Source organism: Microcebus murinus, chromosome 20, assembly GCF_040939455.1.
Source record: "Microcebus murinus isolate Inina chromosome 20, M.murinus_Inina_mat1.0, whole genome shotgun sequence".
In the NCBI taxonomy this organism is placed as follows: Eukaryota; Metazoa; Chordata; class Mammalia; order Primates; family Cheirogaleidae; genus Microcebus; species Microcebus murinus.
In genome coordinates this window covers 41,746,821-41,770,975 of record NC_134123.1, presented here as the reverse complement: position 1 = coordinate 41,770,975, position 24,155 = coordinate 41,746,821, and the positions used below count along the sequence as shown (strand labels likewise).

The 24,155-nt window shown below is 37.3% G+C and overlaps 1 protein-coding gene across 2 annotated transcripts; it reads left to right on the top strand.

The window, feature by feature from the left end:
- The first annotated feature begins 1,297 nt into the window (after nucleotides 1-1,297).
- On the top strand, nucleotides 1,298-23,642 carry LOC142862640 (uncharacterized). Of its 2 annotated transcripts, XM_075995962.1 has the most exons (6): nucleotides 1,298-1,353; nucleotides 2,190-2,285; nucleotides 20,773-21,045; nucleotides 21,964-22,295; nucleotides 22,380-22,458; nucleotides 22,543-23,642. In XM_075995962.1, the coding sequence occupies exons 1-6, from the start codon at nucleotides 1,320-1,322 to the stop codon at nucleotides 23,568-23,570; spliced, it is 1,842 nt and encodes a 613-aa protein (XP_075852077.1). In that variant the 5' UTR covers nucleotides 1,298-1,319; the 3' UTR covers nucleotides 23,571-23,642. The 2 variants fall into 2 exon arrangements, with proteins under 2 accessions (XP_075852077.1, XP_075852076.1); XM_075995961.1 differs by having other exon boundaries at nucleotides 20,773-23,642.
- The last annotated feature ends 513 nt before the right edge of the window (nucleotides 23,643-24,155 follow it).

Here is a 24,155-nt window from a genome sequence, read left to right as displayed (position 1 = left end):
AGCAACCTCAAACTCCTGGGCTCAAGCGATCCTTCTGCCTCAGCCTCCCGAGTAGCTGGGACTACAGGCACGAGCCACCATGCCCGGCTGATTTTTATATTAGTTGGCCAATTAATTTCTTTCTATTTTTATGGTAGAGACGGGGTCTCGCTCAGGCTGGTTTTGAACTCCTGACCTTGAGCAATCCACCCGCCTCAGCCTCCCAGAGTGCTAGGATTACAGGCGTGAGCCAAAGAAAGACTATTTCAATACATTATTAGAGATGACAGAACATGAGAGATAATGGTAGCTTGAACTTTGCATAAAACTGATGTTCATGATTAGATTCAGATGATAATTTACTATTTTCTTTTGGCCAAAAATATCAAAATATCACAGCAGTGGTGGTATGTCTGTGTGAATTGATACCTGATAGCAATTTGTTGTATTATAGTTGGTATTAATTTTATTCACTTGGTTAATGTGTTCTCTATCATTTTTCTAGTATAGAGTTAATTATTTTCCTGTCAATTATGAAGTACCTTGTGAAGATTTACTTAGTGATGAGCATAAACCATCACAGTTTATGTGGAAGCTCTTCTTTTATATTAGATTCCATTTGCATATTACTTGCTCTGGAAAATAAAGTCTCTCATCTTTGTTTCCTGGAACAGTTGACTCAGATGAAGCTGGGTTCTGCTGCTTACTGAATGTTTGAAAAATATTCCCTTTCCACCAGAAGCAATGATGTCACTGCTGAGTTTGTTAGAAATTCAGAAACTCAGGCTTCACTCCAGATTTTTGAAATCAAAAATTTGTATTTTAGGATTATTTCTAGTTTGTTGTTGTACGTATTAAAGTCTTTGCAAAATTTAAGAAGCATTAATATCTTCTAAGTCAACATGATTTTTCTATCTGAAAAATATACACAACTTATCCTGTATGATGTAAATATAGTACTCGCAAATATAAATGTCTATGTTGGTGACTGGAATTTTATTCCTTATCCAGAAAATTATAATATCTACATGAGATTTGTGGACCTTATGTCATCCTCTCTCTCCAGAGTTAGATAATATATTAGAGAATATTTTTGTGTTAAAATTTGTCTGCTTGAATAATTCCAGTTATTCATATGAGTCAGAACCAGTTCTCTTCACTCCATTATTTCACCAGCTGTGAGATTAAGAATTCTCTACATGACCACTTGGTGAATATGTGTTTTGTTTTGTTTTGTTTTGTTTCAGGGACTGCTGACATTCAGGGATGTGGCCATAGAATTCTCTCTGGAGGAATGGGCATGTCTTGACAGTGCTCAGCAGAAGTTGTATAGAGATGTGATGCTTGAGAACTACAGACATTTGGTGTTCATGGGTAAAGATCATTTCGATAAACAATTTTTATTTCATACTACAGATTTTATATTCTAACTTTGTAGAATTTTTCTGGGATTTTCTTCTTCGCATGACGGAAGTTAAGATGTTTGTTTTCAAGGAAAAATTTGTTGGTATAGGAAAGAAAATCTTCAATCTGTTTTATCTTGACATGAATCTTTCCCTTTCTTGAACTGATCTGTACCCTTCACTCTTCATCAGTGGTAATTCCAAAACATTAGTGGCATAAGATGCTATTGCTCACATCTTAAATTCCAATTTCCATAACCAATATTTGATTCCACAGTATTGGGTAATGGAGCTAAGGACCCCCCAATTTTTTTTTTTTTTGAGACAGAGTCTCGCTTTGTTGCCCAGGCTAGAGTGAGTGCCGTGGCGTCAGCCTGGCTCACAGCAACCTCAATCTCCGGGGCTCAGTGATCCTCCTGCCTCAGCTTCCCGAGTAGCTGGGACTACAGGCATGCGCCACCATGCCCGGCTAATTTTTTGTATATATATTTTTAGTTGGTCAATTAATTTATTTCTATTTTTGGTAGAGACGGGGTCTCGCTCAGGCTGGTTTCGAACTCCTGACCTTGAGCAATCCGCCCGCCTCGGCCTCCCAAAGTGCTAGGATTACAGGCGTGAGCCACCACGCCCGGCTAGGACCCCCCAATTTTAAATACTTTCTAAATATTCTAAAGTGTCTGTTAGAAATTAGTATTTTGGGATTATTTTAAGAATCTTTCTATATTGTTCCCCTTTCTCTACTGAGCACAGTACTCAATTGGTAATGGAAGAATCCCAAAAATATGTTACATTTTTCAAATAAAACAGGTCTTGTTGCCTCTAAGCCAGACCTGATCACCTGTCTGGAGCAAGGAAAAGAGCCTTGGAATGTGAAGACGAAGAAGACAGTAGCCAAAAACTCAGGTAGGTGGGAGTGAATAAAGCAGATGACACATATTAGAAGTTCAAAGGTCAAGGAAGAAGCCAGACCTTAAAAAGTGCTTTGGAAAACTCTGCTTCAATGGAAATTGGATCTGGGAAGCCTGGGTTTCTTTCTCTTAATCTTTGATAGAGGCTTCCCTGTCCCTTATTCTTAAATTATCTAAGGACTTTATTTTTCTTTATTGTTCTTTTTTTTTTTTTTTTTTTTTTTGAGACAGAGTCTCGCTTTGTTGTCCAGGCTAGAGTGAGTGCCGTGGCGTCAGCCTAGCTCACAGCAACCTCAAACTCCTGGGCTCGAGAGATCCTCCTGCCTCAGCCTCCCGAGTAGCTGGGACTACAGGCATGCGCCACCATGCCCGGCTAATTTTTTTATATACATATCAGTTGGCCAATTAATTTCTTTCTATTTATAGTAGAGACGGGGTCTCGCTCTTGCTCAGGCTGGTTTTGAACTGCTGACCTCAAGCAATCCACCCGCCTCAGCCTCCCAGAGAGCTAGGATTACAGTCGTGAGCCACCGCGCCCGGCCTTTTATTGTTCTTTTAAGGTTAGAGTGAGAACAAAAGCCCTACTCTTGGTTTATAATGGACTGCAGGTACTGACTGTGTTCCATTACATTACAAGACATGGAAATATGTGTGTATATTTGAGAAAATCTATGGTAATGAATTTTTTTTTTTGAGACCGAATCTCACTCTCTCATCCTGGATAGAGTGCAATGGCATTGTGGTAGCTCACTGAATCCTCAAACTCTTGGGCTCAAGTGATCCTCCTGCTCAGTATCCTGAGTAGCTGACACTATAGGCATGTGCCAAAGTCCCTGGCTGATTTTTCTATTTTTAGTAAAGATGGTGTCTTGCTATTGCTCTGACTGGTCTTGAACTCCTGAGCTCAAGCGATCCTCCCCCTTTGCCCTCCCAGAGCACTAGGATTACAAGCAGGAGCCTCCACACCTGTCTGCAAACCATCTTTTAATTGCTCTGCATTTATTGCATCATGTCTGGAATGTGTGAGTGTGGTGGTGATATTGGTATTTAGTTCAGAAATCCCAGGGTCACCACAAGCAGATGTTACATGTTTTCTGCTTTAGTTTTTGTTATCCTGTGAAATGATTAAATGTGTTTCTATAGAAATTCATGCTCATTATCAGAACACTAAGTATCTCCTTAAATATTAGAAAAGATAATGTTATTTTACTTCAAAATTCTGGGGGCTTTTTTGTGACTCTGATTAATAATTTAATTCTATGTGCCCAAATTTCTAAATTTTAATATAGTTTAATGTATGTACACTTTACATTTTTTTTTTTAGTCAGAGTCTACCTTCGTTGCCTGTGCTAGGGTGCTGTGGCATCAGCCTACCTCACAGCAACCTCAAAATCCTGGGTTAGAGCAATCCTACTGCCTCAGCCTTTGGAGTAGCTGGGACTACAGGCATGTGCCAAAATGCTCGGCTAATTTTTTTCTATATATTTTTGTTTGCCAATTCATTTCTTTCTATTTTTAGTAGAGATGGGGTCTTGCTCTTGCTCAGTCTGGGTTCAAATACCTGACCAGGAACGATTCGCCCACCTCAGCCTCCCAGAGTGCTAGAATTATAGGCGTGAGCCACTAAGCCCTGCAACACCCTACAATTGTGAAATATGTTTGGGGTGCATAGAACACTGCTGAGCATACATTAAACTCCCAGTCTTTAACTGTTACCAACTCTAATTCTATAATTTTCTCTTGTTTAGTATGAAGCCTACTGGTACTGTGTCATTCAAATGTTTATCTATGTGTGTATATGTATGTGTTTGTGTGTGTCATATGAATTTTCTTCACAAATAAAAATAGTATAACTACATAATTATTATGTACAATGTAATTATTTGATATATTATATGTTTTGATATGATTAACACAACCAAGTTAATGAAAATATATATTACCTCACAATTACTTATTTTTTTTTTATGGTGAGAATACTTAAGGTCTACAGTCAGTAAATTTTAAGATGCAAAACATTATTATTAGCTATAGACACCATGATATACATTATGTCTACAAAACTTTTTGGTCTTGTAACTTAATGTTTGTACACTTGAACCACATCTTTGCTTTTTTTTTCACCTCAGGCCCTGGAAATTAGCCTTGTAATCTCTGTTTCTATGAGTTTAAACTTTTTAGATTCCCCATGTATGTAAGATTATACAGTATTTATGTTTGTGTGCTTGAATGATTTCAGTTAGCATAATGTCCTCCACGTCCATCCATGTTGTAGAAATGATTGAATACAATTTTTATAGCTGAGTGATATTCTATTTTGCATATGTACCCTATTTTCTTTATTCATTCAGCTTTTACAAATGTTTAGGTTGTTTTCATGTCTTGGCAATTTTGAATAATGTTGCAATAAACATGAGGATGCAGATATTTGTTCAAGATACTGATTTTATTTCCTTTGGTTATATACATAGAAGTGAGGTGGTTGCATTGTATGGTAGTCCTTTTCTATTTTATTGTTTAAAGAATTTCTGTATTGATTTTCATAATTGACCAATTTAAACTTACCAACTGGGTACAGGATTTCTTTTTCTTTTTCTTCATGTTCTTATTAAATCTTATCTCTTCCTTTTGATGTGAGCCATTCTATCAGGTATACAGTGATAATTCATCACGATTTTGATTTTCAATTATCTGATGATTTGTGATATTGAGATATTATAAGTGATATTGACATACTTCTTGGTCATTTATTTGTATGACTTCATCTAGAAGATATGCCTTTAGTCTTTGCCTATTTTCAAACTATTTCTTATTATTTTTACCTTTGGTTTGAATAACTTTCTTACATAATTGGGATATTAACCTCTTATCAGGTATATTATTTGTAAATCAGAAAATACTCTTTTTTATTGTTTTCTTTTCCCTACAGAAGCTTTTTAATTTGTTGCAGCCCAACTTGTTTTGTATTTCTTTTGGTTTTCATACCTTTGGTGTCATATCTAAAAAATGTATTACTAATATCAATACCAAGAAGGTTTTTTTAATATGTTTTAAAATTTTAGAGGATTTATGTCTTACATGAGACTTTTTGTTTTATTCTGAGTTAATTTTTGATAGTGCTATAAGCAAAATTGTCTAATCTTATTTTTTGCTTACGGATATCCTGTTTTCCTAGCACCAATTGAAGAGACCGTTCTTTTTGCATTTTGTATTCTTGTTGTCCCTATGTAATGGCACACTGATTGGGGTTTTACTGATGACAAGTTCATATCATCAGCAAAGAGAGATAGTTTCATCTCTTCTGCCCCTATTTGCATGCACATGATTTGATTCTCTTGTCTGGTTGCTCTGGCTAGGACTTCCAGCACTATGTTGAATAGAAGCAGTGATAGAGGGCAACTTTGTTTGGTTTCAGTTCTAAGTGGGAATGCTTTCAGTTTTTCCCCATTCAGTATGATGGTGGCTGTGGGTTTGTCATATGTGGCTTACCTTTTGTAGGTAAGTCCTGTCTCTGCCTATTTTATTAAGCATTCTTATCACAGAAGGATGTTGAATTTTTTCAAATGCATTTTCTGTGTCTATTAAGAGGATCATATGCTCTTAGTTTTTGCTTCTATTTATGTGGTAAGTTGAATTTATAGATTTGCAGATGTAGAACCATCCCTGCTTCTCTGGGATGAAACTCACTTGATCGTCATAGATTTTTTTTTTTATAATAAGCTGAATTCTGTTTGCTAGGATTTTGTTGAGAATTCTTACATCTATATTCATAAGGGATATTGGCCTGTAGTTTTGTTTTTTTGTTGCATCCTTTCCTGGTTTTCATATCAGGGTGATGTTAACTTCAAAACAACATGTCAGAGAGGTTAACTTCCTTCTCCAGGTTGTTAAATATTTTCTGCAGGATAGGCGCCACTTCTTTTTGTAGGTCTGGTAAAATTAGAGTGTGAAAAAATCTGGTTCGGGACTTTTCTTTTCAGGAAGGTTTTTTAATGCTGTTTCAGTTTTGGACCTTGATATTTGTCTGTTCAGGAATTCTATTTCTTCCTGATTGAGAGTAGTGAGGCTGTGTATTTCTAAGAATTTGTCCATTTCCTACGCATTTTCCAGTTTATGTGCATAGCAGTTTTTATAAAATTCGTGGATGATATTTTGTATTTCCATGGCATCATTGTAATTTCTCCTTTTTCCTTCCTATTGGAGCTTTAGAGTTCTTTCTGATATGCTTCTCATTAATCTATGCAAAGGCAAGTCACTTTTATTTATTTTTTCAAAGAACTAACTTTTTTAAAATTAATCTTTTATACAGGTCTTTTGTTATCAGTTTAATTTAGTTTTGCTCTGATCTTTGTGATGTCATTTCTTTTGGTGGGTTTGGGGTCGGTTTGCTCATCCTTTCCAGTTCTTGAGACAATTCATTAGATGGTTTATTTGTGATCTTTCTGTCTTCATTTCTTCTGGTGGGTTTGGGGTTGGTTTGCTCATTCTTGCAGTTCTTTGAGATGATTCATTAGGTTGTTTATTTGTGATCTCTCTGTCTTTTGCTTGTAGGCATTTATGGATATAAATTTTCCTCTCATGACTGCTTTATTTCAATTGCTTTGTGATTTTTTTTTCAAAGTCCTGGATTTTGGGGTTTTTTTGTGTGTGGTTTCTTTGTGTTGGTTATCCTTTTTTTTTTATTTTTTTTTGCACATCATTCAGTTTTCTAACAATCCATGTTCAAAATTCTTCTGTCATTTTAGCATTTGGAATTTAGTTTATGTCTACTGCTAGAGAGCTGGTGTTCCCCCTTGGAGGTGTGCATTCTGTTTGATTCTTCATACTTCCAGAATTCTTTCACTGATTCCATCCCATGTGGATCAGCTATTGCTTCTTACCTTTAGATTTTCATTTGAATATGACACACCCTGTTTATTCTCTGAGCCAGTAGGTGGTGTTTGTGGGTGAGGTTCAATTACACCCTTTATGATGAGTCAGTAGATGCAGTAAAAGGGTATGTGCGGAATTACCTCCCTGTCAGTTTGTAGCACTTTCTCGGAGGAGCAGGCTGCAGTGTTGTTTGTGGGTTCCGTAACTAGCTTTTATTCCTCTGCAGAGGTCCTCTAATGCCTCAGGTGGTAAGTGGGACCCTGGGACTTCCAGGTGTGTCCTTATTCTTCACCTCAGTGGTAGTAGGTGAGAGAATGAGACTGGACACAGCTGGGTTGGGTGAGCCTGCTCTTAAACTCCACAAATGCTGTTAGCAGGGGTCAAAGATCTGTTCTCTACTTCTGAGCAAAGCTTCCAGGGAGGGGCTGAAATTGTCCCATTCAGCTGAAAAGTCCATGTGTGGGAGTGGATCTGTCTGAGACTGCAGTTTGGAGCATGCCTCACTCGTTTTCATCCCCCCATTCCACAGTTTTTCCCAGACTTCTGCCAGCAGTCAAGACCACAAGTCAATGCGTATCCCCTGGACATGATGTGCACTGAGAGGTTCCCTGCCCAGGATTGCAGCCTGGGCCAGGTGGACAGCCTTCTGGTGGGAAGACTGTTGTCCCTGAAGCATGCTGATCTGCCCCTGAAGGCACACACACACGTCAGTAGGCTCATTCACAAATATCCATTCTGTGCCCCAGTGTTTGTGATCAGGACCTCGGTGTGAGGGATCTCATCTGCAGGCCTGTCTCTTGGGCCCAGGAGATCAAGGTGTCCAAAGTGGATCAACGTTCTCTGCCCCAGGATATGCCCCATTGTTCTGGAGTCCAGGCAGGTGGCGCCCTGGAGAGCTGGAGGGTAGGAGGTCACAGTCTGAATACCCCTCAGTCTGCTAGAGGGTCCCAAAAGGAAAGGTCACATTACCTGCAGATGCCTCTGAGTGGTAGCTAAATTGTCTCCCTCACAGCCACAGGTAGGATAGGGTAAGGGTAGAAGGAAGCAGTATGGTGCCTACATATTGGCTAGAGTCTATGGGCTGGGAGGTACCCAAAAAGAGCCTGGATTCTGGTGTCTGCAAGGGGCTCACCACTCACTGGTGGTGGCCATCTCGGCTGATGTTGGCAGGTCTATCTAACTGCTCTGGTGTCCACCAGCTGTCTGAGATGCAAGGGAAGGGAAATTTAACTGCTCCTATTACCCTTCTTTTTACTGGTCTCTGTACCTCTTGGGGGTTTTTTCTTCTAATTCTCTGCTACAACTTCTTCCTATAGAGTCTTCTGTAGTTTCAGGCACTCTTCCTTTTGATCCTTGACCAATCTATGTTTTCCTGCCCCTTGGCTTTTTTTCACTTTTTTTCTAAAATTTATCTTTCTTGCTTAGAGACTCTGGCTGGTGGGTTTTCTCATCAACTTTCTTGCCCTTCTGTCATCTTAAATTTGATTAGGATTTTTACGTGTTCTAACAGAAGACAGCATATGTAATTGAAAATATTATATACTTTGCTGCTTTGACTTGATAATTCTGTATTTGTCTGTTAGTTCTAATTGCTATATAATATTTATGTTTTCAACTTTCTTATTGATCTTTTGTCTAATTCTCCTATCATTATAGATGGTGTGGCCTTAAAATAAACAGCAACCATGTTGCTGTGTTATTTTTGCTTCACTTCTGCCAATATTTTTTTCCATGTGTTTGAAATCCCTGATGTTATATATACATGTAATTTATATATTATATAACATATAATCCATAACATATAACATATATATATATTTTTTACTTTTTTTTTATTTCGGCATATTATGGGGGTACAGATTTTAAGGTTTAAATAAATGCCCATTTCCCCCCCCAAGTCTGAGTCTCCATCATGACCATCCCCCAGATGGTGCACATCTCACTAATTATATATGTATATACCCGCCCAATACCCTATCACTGTAGTACCTATGTGTCCACTTAGGTGCTGTTCAGTTAATACCAATTTTCTGGTGAGTATATGTGATGCTTGTTTTTCCATTCTTGGGAAACTTCACTTAATAGTATGGGTTCCAGCTCTAACCAGGAAAATATAAGATGTGCTATGTCACCATTGTTTCTTAGAGCTGAATAGTACTCCATGGTATACATATACCACATTTTATTAATCCATTCTTGGATTGATGGGCACTTGGGCTGTTTCCACAGCCTTGCAATTATGAATTGTGCTGCTATAAACATTCGAGTGCAGGTGTCTTTTTTGTAGAGTGTCATTGGATCTTTTGGGTAGATGCCCAGCAATGGGATTGCTGGATCGAATGGTAGATTCACTTGTATCGCTTTAAGGTATCTCCATATTGCTTTCCACAGAGGTTGAAGTAGTTTGCAGTCCCACCAGCAGTGTAGGAGTATTCCTCTCTCTCCACATCCACGCCAGCATTTACTGCTTGGAGGCCTTTTGATAAAGGCCATTCTCACTGGGGTTAAGTGATATCTCATTGTGGTTTTGATTTGCATTTCCCTGATGATTAGAGATGTTGAGCATTTTTTCATATGTTTGTTGGCCATTCTTCTGTCTTCTTTAGAAAGTTTCTGTTCAAGTCCTTTGCCCACTTTTTAATAGGGTTATTTGATTTTTTCTTCCTAATTTTCGTGAGTTCTAAGTATATTCTAGTTATCAGTTTCTTATAGGATGCAAAAATTTTCTCCCATTCTGTAGGTTGTCTGTTTACTTTCATGACTATTTCTTTGGCTGTGCAGAAGCTTTGTAGTTTGATCATGTCCCATTTATTTTTGTTGCTGCTGTGATTGCCTTTGGGGACTTCTTCATAAACACTTTGCCTAGGCCGATGTCTAGGAGAGTGTTTCCAACTTTTTCCTCTAGAGTTCTAATAGTTTCATACCTTAGGTTTAAGTCTGTTATCCAGCGTGAGTTGGTTTTTGTGAGAGGTGAAAGGTGTGAGTCCTGTTTTAGCCTTCTACAGGTGGCTATCCAGTTTTCCCAGCACCATTTATTGAAAAGGGATTCGTTTCCCCAGCATATGTTTTTGTCTGCTTTGTCAAAGATTAGATGGCTATATGAGGATGGTTTTATATCAGGATTCTCACATCTATTCCACTGGTCCATATTCCTAGTTTTGTGCCAATACCATATTGATTTAATTACTACAGCTTTGTAGTATAGTTTGATATCTGGCATATTAATGCCTCCAATTTTGTTTTTGTTGCCTAGAATTGCTCTTGATATTCGGGGTCTTCTTTGGTTCCATACGAAGTGTAAAATTATTTTTTCTAGATCTGTGAAGAATGCTGATGGGATTTTAATAGGTATTGCATTGAATCTGTAGATCAGTTTGGGTAGTATAGACATTTTGATGATGTTGAGTCTGCCGATCCACGAGCATGGTATGGATTTCCATCTGTTTACATCCTCTGCTATTTCCTTCCTCAGTGTTTCATAGTACAGGTCTTTTACCTCCTTGGTTAAGTATATTCCTCGGTACTTTAATTTCTTTGTTGCTATTATGAAGGGAATTGAGTCTTTGATTTGGTTCTCAGTTAGATTGTTGTTGGTGTATATGAATGCCTCTGATTTCTGTGTGTTGATTTTGTATCCTGAGGCTTTACTAAATTCATTGATCCGTTCCAGGAGTTTCTTGGTTGAATCTTTGGGGTTTTCTAGATATAATATCATATCATCAGCAAACAGTGAAAGTTTGATCTCTTCTGACCCTATTTGGATACCTTTAATTCCATATACCTGTCTGATTGTTGTAGCCAAGACTTCCAGCACTATGTTGAATAGAAGTGGAGATAGTGGGTAGCCTTGTCTGGTCCCAGTTGTAAGTGGGAATGATTTCAATTTTTCCCCATTCAGTATGATGTTGGCTATGGGTCTGTCATATATGGCTTGTATCATTTTTAGGTATGTCCCTTCTATGCCTGTTTTCTTAAGTGTTCGTATCATGAAAGGGTGTTGAATTTTGTCAAAAGCTTTTTCTGCATCTATTGAAAGAATCATGTGAACTTTGTTTTTGCTTCTGTTTATGTGGTGAAATGCATTTATAGATTTACGTATGTTGAACCATCCCTGCATCCCTGGGATGAAGCTCACTTGGTCGTGATGGATTATTTTTTTGATAAGCGTCTGGATTCGGTTAGCTAAGATTTTGTTGAAAATTTTTGCATCTATATTCATTAGGGATATTGGTCTGTAGTTTTCTTTTTTTGTTGCATCCTTTCCTGGTTTTGGTATCAGAGTAATATTCTGTGGGGCGCGGTGTCAACGCCATTACAAGTTGGCGCCTGTTTCCGGCTTTGCCTAGAGCAGCTAACAAGTTCAGCGCACGCATAATTGTCGGTTGCCCTGTGGCGCGAGAATGCAAACAAAGGGTCCTGATATGGGCTAATGCTTTGGTGGCTCGACAGTTGAGCGGCCTATCGCAGCTTAGGGGTTGTACTTCTGGGGTATATAGCGGCCTGCGCGCTGCCGGGCTGGGTCTTTCGCATCATGTAAGTCTAAAGGGAACCCCATTAAAGCACGGTCAGAAGAACTCCTGTTGCCGCGTCTTCCTTGCTGGCGAGGCGGGCGCGACAATATTCGCTTCATAAAAGGTGTCGGGGAGGTTTCCGTTCTTCTTGATTTTGTGGAATAGTTTCTGCAAGATAGGTACTAGTTCTTTTTGTAAGTGTGGTAAAATTCAGGTGTGAAGCCATCGGGACCGGGACTTTTCTTTTTAGGGAGATTTTTAATTGCTGTTTCTATTTCAGCTGTTGAGATTGGTCTGTACAGGGAATCTATTTCTTCCTGGTTGAGCCTAGGGAGGCTGTGTGTTTCTAGAAATTTGTCCATTTCCTCCACTTTTTCCAGTTTGTATTTGTAACGATTTTTATAGTATTCATAAATTATATCTTGTATCTCTTTGGGATCAGTTGTGATATCTCCTTTTTTATTCCTGATGGAGCTTATTAGAGATTTCTCTTTTCTGCTTTTCGTTAGCTTAGCCAATGGTTTGTCAATTTTGTTTATTTTTTCAAAGAACCAACTTTTTGTTTTATTAATCTCCTGAAGAGCTTCCCTGTTTTCAATTTCATTTAGTTCTCATTTGATCTTGTTGATTTCACTTCTTCTGCTGGGTTTGGGGTTGGTCTGTTCTTCTTTTTCCAGCTCTTTGAGTCATTTCATTAGAATGTCTATTTGGGATCTTTTGTCTTTTAGTTATAGGCATTTATGGAGATAAACTTTCCTCTCAGAACTGCTTTAGCTTTGTCCCAGAGGAGTTGATAACTTGTCTCTCTATTGTCGTTTTCTTCATAGAATTTTTTTATTTCCGTCTTGCTTTCTTCATTTATGAAGTGATCATTTAGTAGGAGGTTGTTTAATTTCCACATTTTTGTGTAGAAATGTGTTTCTGTTATGGTCGATATCTGCTTTTATTCCACTGTGATCTGAGAAGGTACATGGTATGATTTCTATTTTTTTAAATTTCTTGAGATTTTCTTTGTGTCCTAGGATGTGGTCAATCTTAGAGAATGTCTCGTGAGCTGATTAGAAGAACATATATTCAGTGGTTTGTGGGTAGAATGTCCTGTAGATGTCAGTCAGACCCAGTTGTTCCAAGGTTTTGTTTAGGTCCATTATTTCTTTATTAATTTTCTGTTTGGAAGATCTGTCTTGTCCCATCTGTGAGGTGTTGAAATCTCCAGTGATTATGGAGTTGCTATTAATCCATTTGCTTAGATCCAGTAAGGTTTGCTTTATGAAACTGGGTACACCTAAGTTAGGTGCATATATATTTAAAATTGTTATCTCTTCTTGTTGAATTGTGCCCTTCACCATTATGTAATGACCCTCTTTGTCTTTCACTACTTTTGTTGCTTTAAAAACTAAATCGTCTGAAATTAGAACTGCCATGCCAGCCTTCTTTTACCTTCCACTTGCCTGGAATACTGATCTCCACCCTTTTACTTTTAGTCTATATGCATCCTTGCAGGTTAGATGTGTTTCTTGAAGACAGCATATACTTGGCCTGTATTTTCTTATCCATTCAGCCAGCCTATGTCTCTTGAGTGGTGAGTTTAAGCCATTCACATTTATTGAGAGAACTGATAGGTAAGGTAGATTACTGTTCATTGTGTTGGGTTGGATGTTGTTGCTTTGATATCTCTTCAGCCATTGTATTATCTGGCCTTTAATCTTTGGGTCTTCGTTGTTTTTATATTCGTGAGTTTTTATTATGGTGCTCTGTGTGTAACACTGCATTCAGTAGTTCTTGTAGGGCTGGTCTTGTCTTGGTGAATTCCCTGAGACTTTGTTTGTCTGAGAATGTCTTTATTTCTCCTTCATATACGAAGCTTAGTTTTGCAGGCAATAAGATTCTAGGCTGGGCATTGTTTTGTTTCAGAAGAGTGAGAATGGGGCCCCAGTCTCTCCTTGCTTGTAAAGTCTCATTAGAGAAGTCTGGTGTTATTCGTATTGGGTTTCCCTTGTAGGTTACTTGCTTCTTTCCTCTTACAGCTCTTAGAAGGGCCTCTTTAGTTGATATTTTGGTTAGTCTGATGACTGCATGACGTGATGTCTTCCTGTTTGCATTGAATCTCCCAGGGGTCCTCTGGGCTTCTTGAACTTGTATATCGAGATTTTGAGCAAGGCCTGAGAAATTTTCCTCTATTATATCTTCAAAAAGATTGTCCAGCCCTTGAGTGTTGTCTTCTTCCCCTTCTGCTAACCCTATGACCCTCACGTTAGGTTTTTTCACATAATCCCACAGCTCTTGTAGGCTTTCCTCTTTTCTCTTGTTTCTCTGCTCTATCTCTGTGACTGATTTATTTAATTGGAAGGTGTTATCTTCAATCTCTGAGATTCTTTCTTCTGTTTGATCTACCCTGTTCTTGAGATTTTCCACAGTATTTTGTAATTTTCTGAGTTGATTATTCATCTCCAGGACTTCGGTTAAAGTTTTCTTCACTGTTTCGATCTCTTTAGTGAACCTTTGTTCCATATCATGGAGGCTTTTTGTGGTTTCTTTGTGTTGGTTATTGAGTTGTTGTTGCAGGTCGGTGAGTGTTCTTATGATCCACGAAATTCCTCTTCTGTCATATTGGTTGCCTGATTTTGGTTGGTGTCCATTTCTAGGGGGCTGGTGATCCTCTTTGGGCGTGTGTTTTCCGTTTGGTTCTTCATGTTTCCTGAGTTCTTTCGCTGATTTCTTCCCATGCTGATCCATTGTTGTTTCTTTCCTTTAGGTTTTTGTTTGGGTATTCACACACCTTGTTTAGTTTCTGAGCCATTAGGTGGTGTCTGTGGGTGAGATTCGACCACTCCCTGTATATTGAGTCAATGGGTGCCGTGAAAAGGCTGTGCAGGATGCCATCCCTGTCAGTAGGTGGCGCCAGCTTGGAGGAACAGGCTATGCTGTTGATTTTGCGTCCTGTTATCAGCTCTTGTTCTGGGCGGAGCTGGGTTGGGTAAGCCTGCCCTCAGGCACCACCAATGTCGTTAGCAGGGGTGAAAGTTCTGTTCTCTGCTTCCAGGAAAACCTGTCAGGGCAGGGCTGGAATGGTCGCACTCAGCCAGAAAGTCTGCGTGTGGGGGTGGGGCTGTCTGAGACCCACAGTCTAGAGAGGACCTGGCTTCTTTCCACCCTCCCCAACTCCGCAGCTACTCCTGGGTCTCTTCCAGCAGGCCAGACCACACACCACCGGGCCTCCCCGGACTGTGATGCCAGCGGGGAGCTTCCCTGCACAGAACGCCACCTGGGCTGGGTGTACAGCCTCCTTTTGGGAGGAGGGTTGCCCTCTAGGATGCTGATCTGCCCCTGAAGGCACACACACCTCAGTAGCCTGTCCAGGTATAACTCTTCTGTGCCCCGGGCAATGCTCGACCTAGGTGCAGGGGATCTGGTCTGCAGGTCCCACCTCTGAGTCCCAGAGTTCAAACTGTATCCCCACCAGGGAGAGGAGTTCCAGTCCCAATTCACCCACAGGGAGCACAAGCTGAGTCTATGTGTCTCAGCCTCTGAGTCAGCACCGTTCTCCTGGGAACACCGTGCCAGCAGCACCTGGGAGGGCTGGCGGGTAGGGAGCTCACAGTCTGAGTTCCCCTGAGTCAGCTGTAGGGTCCCAAAAGGGAAGGTCCTGTTCCCTGGAGGTGCCTCTGGCTGGTGGCTGTATTGTCTCTCTGGGCAGCCGTGGATAGGGTCAGCAGAGGGGAGGAGGAGGCAATATGGCGCCTGCCGCACGGCTGGGGTCTTTACACACAGAGGTGCCATGAGGGAGTTGGAAGCCTGGTGCCACGTCTGCTACAGGCTCACTGCTGGCTGTCAGCAGCCGTCTCTGGGCTGGTGTCCGCAGGTATTTCCACCCTCTGGGGAGCCCACCCCGTCTCCCAAATGCAGGGGAGCGGAAACAGCAAATCCACCTACCCTTGCTGCTGGTCTCTGGGCTGGTCCGGTGGTCTCAGCCTCCAGTTCTCTTCCGCAGCCTCCTCCCGTGGAGTCTCCCGGGGTCTCAGGTACCCCTCCTTCCAGCCCTCGTCTGCTCAACATATATTTTATAAATATTAATACACATGTACACTTCACATATATAATAGTTTCCTGGCAAATGGACCTATTTTATCATTATGTAATATCAATCATATTCTTTCATGACAATTTTGCCCTAAAGTGTGCGTTTTGTCTAATATAGTAATAATTATGTATACTGTATCCACTTAGAGTTACTATTTGTATGGAATATATTTTTTATGTATTTAGTTTCAGCTTTTTTGAGTCCTTGCAGCTAAAAAGAGGTTCTAGTAGACAAAATATTGTAGAAAATTATTTAATCTTGATCCATTCAGCCATATTATCTTCTTTTGATTAAAGAGTTTAATCCATTTATATTAAAAGTTATCACTGAAAGAAATTAAGTTACTCTGACTTTGTTTCTTGTGGCTATGTCCTCACTCATTTCTTCTCTTACTGCCTTAATATATCTTGTATTGATTTTGTAGTTTCTTGCTTTGGTTCCTTTTAAATTTTCTTTAGTTTATCTTCTGTAGTTTCTTTCTCAACACCTTGAGAAATGGAGGGAACAAAAACAAATTAAAGTCACAGCAATGACATAATAAAAAAGTTCTCTACCATCATTTCTATGCGTAATCCTTAACATTTATTTATCAAATATCTTTATGATTATGTGTTTTGTGAAATAAAATTGCCCTATGTGTAAGCTAATGTTTCAGAATCTGTGCTCTTCATGGTGCCCAGTCATGTTTGAAAATTACAGTTATCTAGAATTCTTGTTCAGTCATTTACTATGTTTATTCAGAATTTTATAGATTAATTTTATAATTTTGTTTTGTGATTTCATAGTTCTTTACATTTTTTCCTCTATCCTTTTTTAACGTAGGCCACTTCACATTAGGGAAGTATGTTTTTTAGTTTTTTTTTTTTTTTTTTTTTTTTTTGACCGAGTCTCACTTTGTTGCCCAGGCTAGAGTGAGTTCCGTGGCATCAGCCTGGCTCACATCAACCTCAATCTCCGTGGCTCAGCGATCCTACTGCCTCAGCCTCCCGAGTAGCTGGGACTACAGGCATCCGCCACCATGCCTGGCTAATTTTTTATATATATTTTTAGTTGGTCAATTAATTTATTTCTATTTTTGGTAGAGACGGGGTCTCGCTCAGGCTGGTTTCGAACTCCGGACCTCGAGCAATCCGCCCGCCTCGGCCTCCCAAAGTGCTAGGATTACAGGCGTGAGCCACCACGCCCGGTCCTGTTTTTTACTTTTTATGTGTATATTTTACTTTTGCATGATAGTATTGAACTCTGTATACTTTAACATATTGTGGGGCAAAAGTAAAATATAAACCAGCCATATATCTTTTGTGAATGTGATTTTCTTTGTGTTTCCTTGCCTGTATAAATATTACTCCTATTTGTTTATGAGTAGTACACTTTTTTCTTAGTGGTAAATGGTTATTTTACCCTGATGGTGAATAGTCATGAAAATTATTTTAAATTCGACACATATTTATTGGTAAAGATATATTATCTTTGTGTGATTCATTTGTGTTAATGAATTATTTGAAGATGATTTTTGAAAAGCTTTTAAACCATTTTTGGTATTATTTATTTTTCATAAAACACATGAAACTTAACATCTTAAATATTTTGATTATACAGTTTATTCACAGTAAGTATATTAAAAATGTTATGCAACATATATCCTTTACAAATACTATTCTATTTTTATTTTGTTTCTAATAATCAACCTACTTTAAGTATTTTATGTAAGTAGATTCATAAAGTGTCATTGTTTGGGTGGCTAGCTTATTTCATTTGGCATAAAGTCATGATTTATCTTTATTGTAAACTTAGAAGATTTTCTCCTTTTTGAAATTGAATAACACTTCATTATTATTATATATCAAATTATATTTATCCATTTGTTTTATGAGGCAGATCTGGGTTGTATTCATATATTGGCTTTTATGAATAATGTTGCAGTAAATATGGATATGCAAATAACTCTTCATTTGACCATGTATGTGAGGGATTTATATCTGTTCTGCATTTTGTTTCATTGTTCTCGTTGTCTGACTTTATGTCTGTAGCAAACTACTGTGATTACTGTACCTTTGTAAAATGTCTTGAAATCAGAAAATGTGATGCCTCCAACATTATTTCTTTTTTTGAGATTGTTGTTCTCTTCATGGTACTTTGGCATTTCATATGAGTTTTTAACTTCTTTTTCTAAAAAATTTTACTTTGAGAATTTTAAAAAGATGGCATTGAATTTGTAGATCATATTGGGCAGTAGGGACATCTTAAAAATGGTAAGTCTTTAAACCTTTGAAGAGCATTCTCAAGAATGCATCATTTAGTTTCCATCTATTTACAGATATTCTCTTTTTCCATCTGTTATTGATTTCTAGTTTTATTACATTTCAGTCATAAATAATTGTCTGTAATTGTTTAAGTGTTAAAAATATGTAACAAAATGTATTGTGGCGTAATACTATTCTATCCAGGAGAATATTTTTTGAGCTATTGATAAGATTTTGTATTGTTGCATGGAGTGCTATCTATGTCTATCAGGTATAATTGTTTTATAGTGCTTTAAAGTTCTCTGTTCCCTCAGTTAATGTTGTGTCTTGCATTAGTATCCATTACCACAAGTGGGGTATTCAAGGATCCTACCATTATCACATCGCTGTGTATTTCTAGCTTTAATTCTGTCTATGTTTGCTTTCCATATTTGACAACCTTTATTTTACACTTACATATACATACACATGCACACACACAAACACAGACATATATAGAAATGTAAAAATAAATCAGGTTTCAAGTGAATGAACCCTTTTATTATTATTTAATATCATTCTGTATCTTTTGTAACAGGTTTGATTGAAAGTATATTTTGACTTTTTTTTTGACTCAAAATATATTGTGCCTAATTTTGACCTCCCCTGCTCTAATTTGATTAACATTTGCATGAAATGTCTTTTTCTGTGCTATGAATTTTATTTCATATTTTCTCATTTGATGTAAGGTGGTTCTCTTGCAGACAGTATATAGTTGGATGTTTTCAGTAGTATTTTCTTAAATCTCTATCTGTATTCAACGTATGTCTTTTGATTATGAAGTTTACTCCATTAATATTTTCATAATTTTCTGGAAGAGATTGACTTACTGTTGCCATTTTATCAATTGTATTTTTATTGTTGTAGATCTCTTGCTCCTTTTTTTCTCTTTTTTTCCTCCTTTGTGTCTCATTGATTTCTATAGTGACATGGTTTGATGCCTTTGTTATTATTTTAGTGTATCTCTATAGGTATTTTTACTATGGTTACCATGTTGACAACACAGTGTTTCTTAGAGTTACAGCAATATATTTTAAAATGTTAACAACTGAAATTTAGACACAAACAAAAATTTTGCTTCATTAAGTCTGCCATTATCTTTGTTATTAGTGTCACCAGTTCTATCTCGTTATATTGTATACTCATTAACAGAGGTGTGGTGTTATTTTTCTGTTTTGTCTTCAAATTTTAGATCATAAATAAAAATGTCTTCTGCATTGTTATTATGATAATAGAGAATTTTACTCAGATATACTTAGATATATCCATGTCTTTCCCAGAGTTATTTGATTTCACATAATTTGTGTTATTTTCTAGCATCTTTTTTTATTTTTAATACAAGGGGCTCCCTTTAAAATTTCTTGTGGGTAAGAATCCTTTTCAGTATGAATTATCTTGAGAGATGTTTATTTTTCTCCATTTAGAAGAGCGGTTTTGTCAAACATAGTTCTGCTTTAAAGCTTTCATTCTTTTAGCACTTTGACTATATCACCCAACTATTTTCTGACATGCATCTTTTCTGTTGATAAATCCACTAGTAATCTCTAGGAAGCATGCTTATAGATGACATCAATTTTCTCTTGCTGCTTTGAAGATTCTCCTGTTAATATGACTTTAAAACTTTGCTTACATCCTGTCCTTATGGGTCCTTTTGTGTTTTTCTTAGCTGAAGTATGTTGAGCTTCTCAATTTGTTTGTGTATTTCTTCTTACCTTTGAGAATTTCTAAGTCATTTCTTATTGTATGCCTCAGCTGAACAGTGTATGTTTTCTTCTGCTTCTATGTTTTGTTTATATTATCATTTTCCTGATTTCATTTAATGTTCAATATCATTCTAATTTCACAAATTAAGCATCATTCAGATGGTTATTTTTAATTTTTATGGTTAATTTTAATTTATACATCTCCAATCCTTTATGGTTGATTTCTTGTTATTTTGTTTCTTGGATGAGGATATGTTACCCTGAATTTTGTGAATATTGTAATCGTTGGTTGAGATTTGAGAATTAGCAAAATCAGCTCCATAAACTTCATCAAGTGGCTTTGTCCTGGGGGACTCTGATAGCAATTCACCTTACTGGAGATTGAAGGAGCCTTAAAAATGTTCTGAGAATGCATCTTCTGTGACTATATTTGTTTTCCATTTAAAGAAAGTTTCCTACATTTCTTCTTAGGAGCCTGTCATCATATTCTGTAAATATTCTCCATCTGTGGTAGTGAAATTTCCCTGATGTTGTAATAATCTTTTATCTTTGGTTTCAGCACACTCCATCCTTCACTTAATATCGTGATTCTTTTCTGAACTCTGTGTTATGGGAGACAGAAACCAGTCTTTGGAAGGGTTTCTAAAAGCTAGAAATATAGTCAACATTTTCCTTTTCTTTGAGAAAGAAGCTGGGGTTTGGTAATATACTTCTATGCTGTATTAAGGAGGAGGAGAGGCCTTGGAGTGTCAGTATAAGAAATTTTGTTTCTGTTCTCTGTTGCTTTTGGTATTGTTCTCGCGTGATTTTCTGTGACCTCTTCTTTCCTTATTAGAATTTCACAAAGTCAATTTGGTAAGCATAATTTTTTATATTTATTTGTGTAAAAGATAATTAGAGTCTACATATTGTATTGTGCCATCTTGCTAATGTGCTTAGGATAATTTTACATATAAATTTTATAATATTTATTATTTGATTATGAAGGAAAGAAACAAGTGGGATAATTTGTTGTTTTTAAAATTTCTTTCAGCAATATCTTCTCATTCTACCCAACACTATTTGCCAGAGCAGCATTTAAAATTTCTTTTACCAAAAGTGATAAGAAGAAGATATGGAAGCTTCGGCCTTCAGAATATACAATTTAAAAATGACTGGGAAAGTGTGGGTGAGTGTAAGGAACAGAAAAGATATTACAATGAATGTAATCAATGTTTGACTACCGATAGCAAAATCTTCCAGTCTAATGCATGTTTGAAAGTCTTCAGGAAAATGTTACATCAAAATAGACACAAGGTGGGATATAGTGTAGAGAAATTTTTAAAATGTAATGAATGTGGGAAAGCCTGTAACCAATACTCACACATTACTCAACATAAAATAATTTTTAATACAAAAGACTATTACAAATTCAAAGAATGTGGCAAAGTCTTTAATCAGTGCTTTTACCTTACGAAACACAAGAGAGCTCATACTGGAGAGAAAGCACACAAATGTGAAGAATGTGGCAAAGCCTTTTACAGGTACTCAGCCCTTTTGATACATAAAGTAATTCATAAAAGCGAGAAACCCTACAACTGTGTAGAGTGTGGCAAAAAGTTTAATCATATCGCAAGCCTCACTAAACACAAGAGAATTCATAGTGGAGAGAAATCCTACAAATGTGAAGAATGTGGCAAAATCTTTAATTGGTCTTCATGCTTTAAAAGTCATAATATAATTCATACTGGAGAGAAACCACACCAATGTGATGAGTGTGGCAAAGCTTTTAACTGTTGCTCGGAACTTAAAAGATATAAGAGAATTCATAATGGAGAGAAACCTTACAAATGTGATGAATGTTCCAAAGCCTTTAACTACTCCTCACAACTTAAAAGTCATAAAATAATTCATACTGGAGAAAAACCCTATAAATGTGAAGAATGTGGTAAATGCTTTAACTCGTCCTCAACTCTCATTGCACAAAAGGTCATTCATACTGGAGACAAACTGTACAAATGTGAAGAATGTGGAAACGCCTTTACCCAGATCTCAAACCTTACTAAACATAAAATAATTCATACTGTTGAGAAACCATACAAATGTGAAGAATGTGGCAAAGCTTTTAGCTGTTCCTCAGACCTTAAAAGACATACAAGAATTCATACTAGAGAGAAACCATACAAATCTGAAGAATGTGGCAAAGCCTTTACCCATACCTCAATCCTTACTCAACATAAAAGAGTTCATACTGAAGAGAAACCGTACAAATGTGAGGAATGTGGCAAAGCCTTTACCCAGAGCTCAAACCCTACTCAACACAAAAGAATTCATACTGTGGAGAAACAATACAAATGTGAAGAATGTGGCAAAACTTTTAGCTGTTCCTCAAAACTTAAAAGACATAAGAGAATTCATACTGGAGAGAAACCATACAAATGTGAGGAATGTGGCAAAGCCTTTACCCATAGCTCAACTCTTACTAAACATAAAAGAATTCATACTGGAGAGAAACCGTACAAATGTGAGGAATGTGGTAAATCCTTTAACTGTTCCTCAATCCTCATTGCACATAAGGTAATTCATACTGGAGAGCAACTGTACAAATGTGAAGAATGTGGAAAAGCTTTGAGCTCTTCCTCAGTCCTTAAAAGACATAAGAGAATTCATACTGGAGAGAAACCATACAAATGTGAGGAGTGTGGCAAAGCCTTTACCCATAGTTCAACTCTTACTGAACATAAAAGAATTCATATTGGAGAGCAACTGTACAAATGTGAAGAATGTGGAAAAGCTTTTAGCTGTTACTCAAAACTTAAAACACATAAGAGAATTCATACTGGAGAGAAACCGTACAAATGTGAAGAATGTGGCAAGGCTTTTAACTGTTCCTCACAACTTAAAATACATAGGAGAATTCATACTGGAGAGAAACCCTACAAATGTGAAGAATGTGGCAAGGCTTTTAACTGTTCCTCACAACTTAAAAAACATAGGAGAATTCATACTGGAGAGAAACCCTACAAATGTGAAGAATGTGGCAAAGCCTTTACCCAGAGCTCAACCCTTACTCAACATAAAAGAATTCATACTGGAGAGAAACCATACAAATGTGAGGAATGTGGTAAAATCTTTAACTGTTCGTCAATTCTCATTGCACATAAGGTAATTCATACTGGAGAACAACTGTACAAATGTGAAGAATGTGGAAAAGCTTTTAGGTATTCCTCAAATCTTAAAAAACATAAGAGAATTCATACTGGGGAGAAACCGTACAAATGTGAAGAATGTGGCAAGGCTTTTAACTGTTCCTCAAAAGTTAAAATACATAGGAGAATTCATACTGGAGAGAAACCCTACAAATGTGAAGAATGTGGCAAAGCCTTTACCCAGAGCTCAACCCTTACTCAACATAAAAGAATTCATACTGGAGAGAAACCATACAAATGTGAGGAATGTGGCAAATCCTTTAACTATTCCTCAATTCTCATTGCACATAAGGTAATTCATACTGGAGAACAACTGTACAAATGTGAAGAATGTGGAAAAGCTTTTAGGTATTCCTCAAATCTTAAAAAACATAAGAGAATTCATACTGGGGAGAAACCGTACAAATGTGAAGAATGTGGCAAAGCTTTCAAGTGTTCCTCACAAGTTAAAACACATAGGAGAATTCATACTGGGGAGAAACCGTACAAATGTGAAGAATGTGGCAAAGCTTTTAAGTGTTCCTCAAAAGTTAAAAAACATAGGAGAATTCATACTGGAGAGAAACCATACAAATGTGAGGAATGTGGTAAATCCTTTAAGTGGTCCTCAGTCCTCATTACACATAAGGTAATCCATTCCTGAGAGAAACTGTACAAATGTTAAGAATGTGGAAAAGCCTTTACCCAGAGCTTACACCTTATTAGACATACAATAATTCATACTGTAGATAAACCATACAAATGTAAAGAGTGTGGCAAAGCTTTTAGCTGTTCCTCAGACCTTAAAAGACAAAAGACATAAGAGAATTTGTACTGGAGAGAAACCGTAAAATGGGAAGAATGTGGCAAAGCTTTTAGCTGTCCCTCAATACTTAAAAGACTTAAGAGAATTCATACTGGAGAGAACCCTTTACATGTCAATGTGGTAAAGCCTTTAACCAATACTCACACTTTTCCATACATAGAAGAACTCATACTGGAGAAAAGCCTTGCAAATGAGAACAATTAGGGAAAGCTTTTTATCTGTGTTCATACCCTAGAATGCAAATAAGAATTTACACTGGAGAGAAACTTTTCAAACAAAAATAATGTATTAATGCTTTACCTTATGCTCTAAGTTTCTATGCATGAGCTAATTTGACCGGAGAAAATCCTTACAAATGTGAACAATGTGGGTAAGTCTGTATCTAATACTCACATTTTTCTGTATATAAGATAATGCATATAG

Bases quoted from the DNA above. Each gene is read 5' to 3' on its own strand.
- LOC142862640 (XM_075995961.1), top strand. From the start codon at position 1,320: ATGCTTGAGAACTACAGACATTTGGTGTTCATGG. The intron at 1,354-2,189 runs GTAAAGATCATT...CAAATAAAACAG, and splicing joins CAGACATTTGGTGTTCATGG to GTCTTGTTGCCTCTAAGCCA. The intron at 2,286-20,772 runs GTAGGTGGGAGT...AATTTCTTTCAG, and splicing joins GACAGTAGCCAAAAACTCAG to CAATATCTTCTCATTCTACC.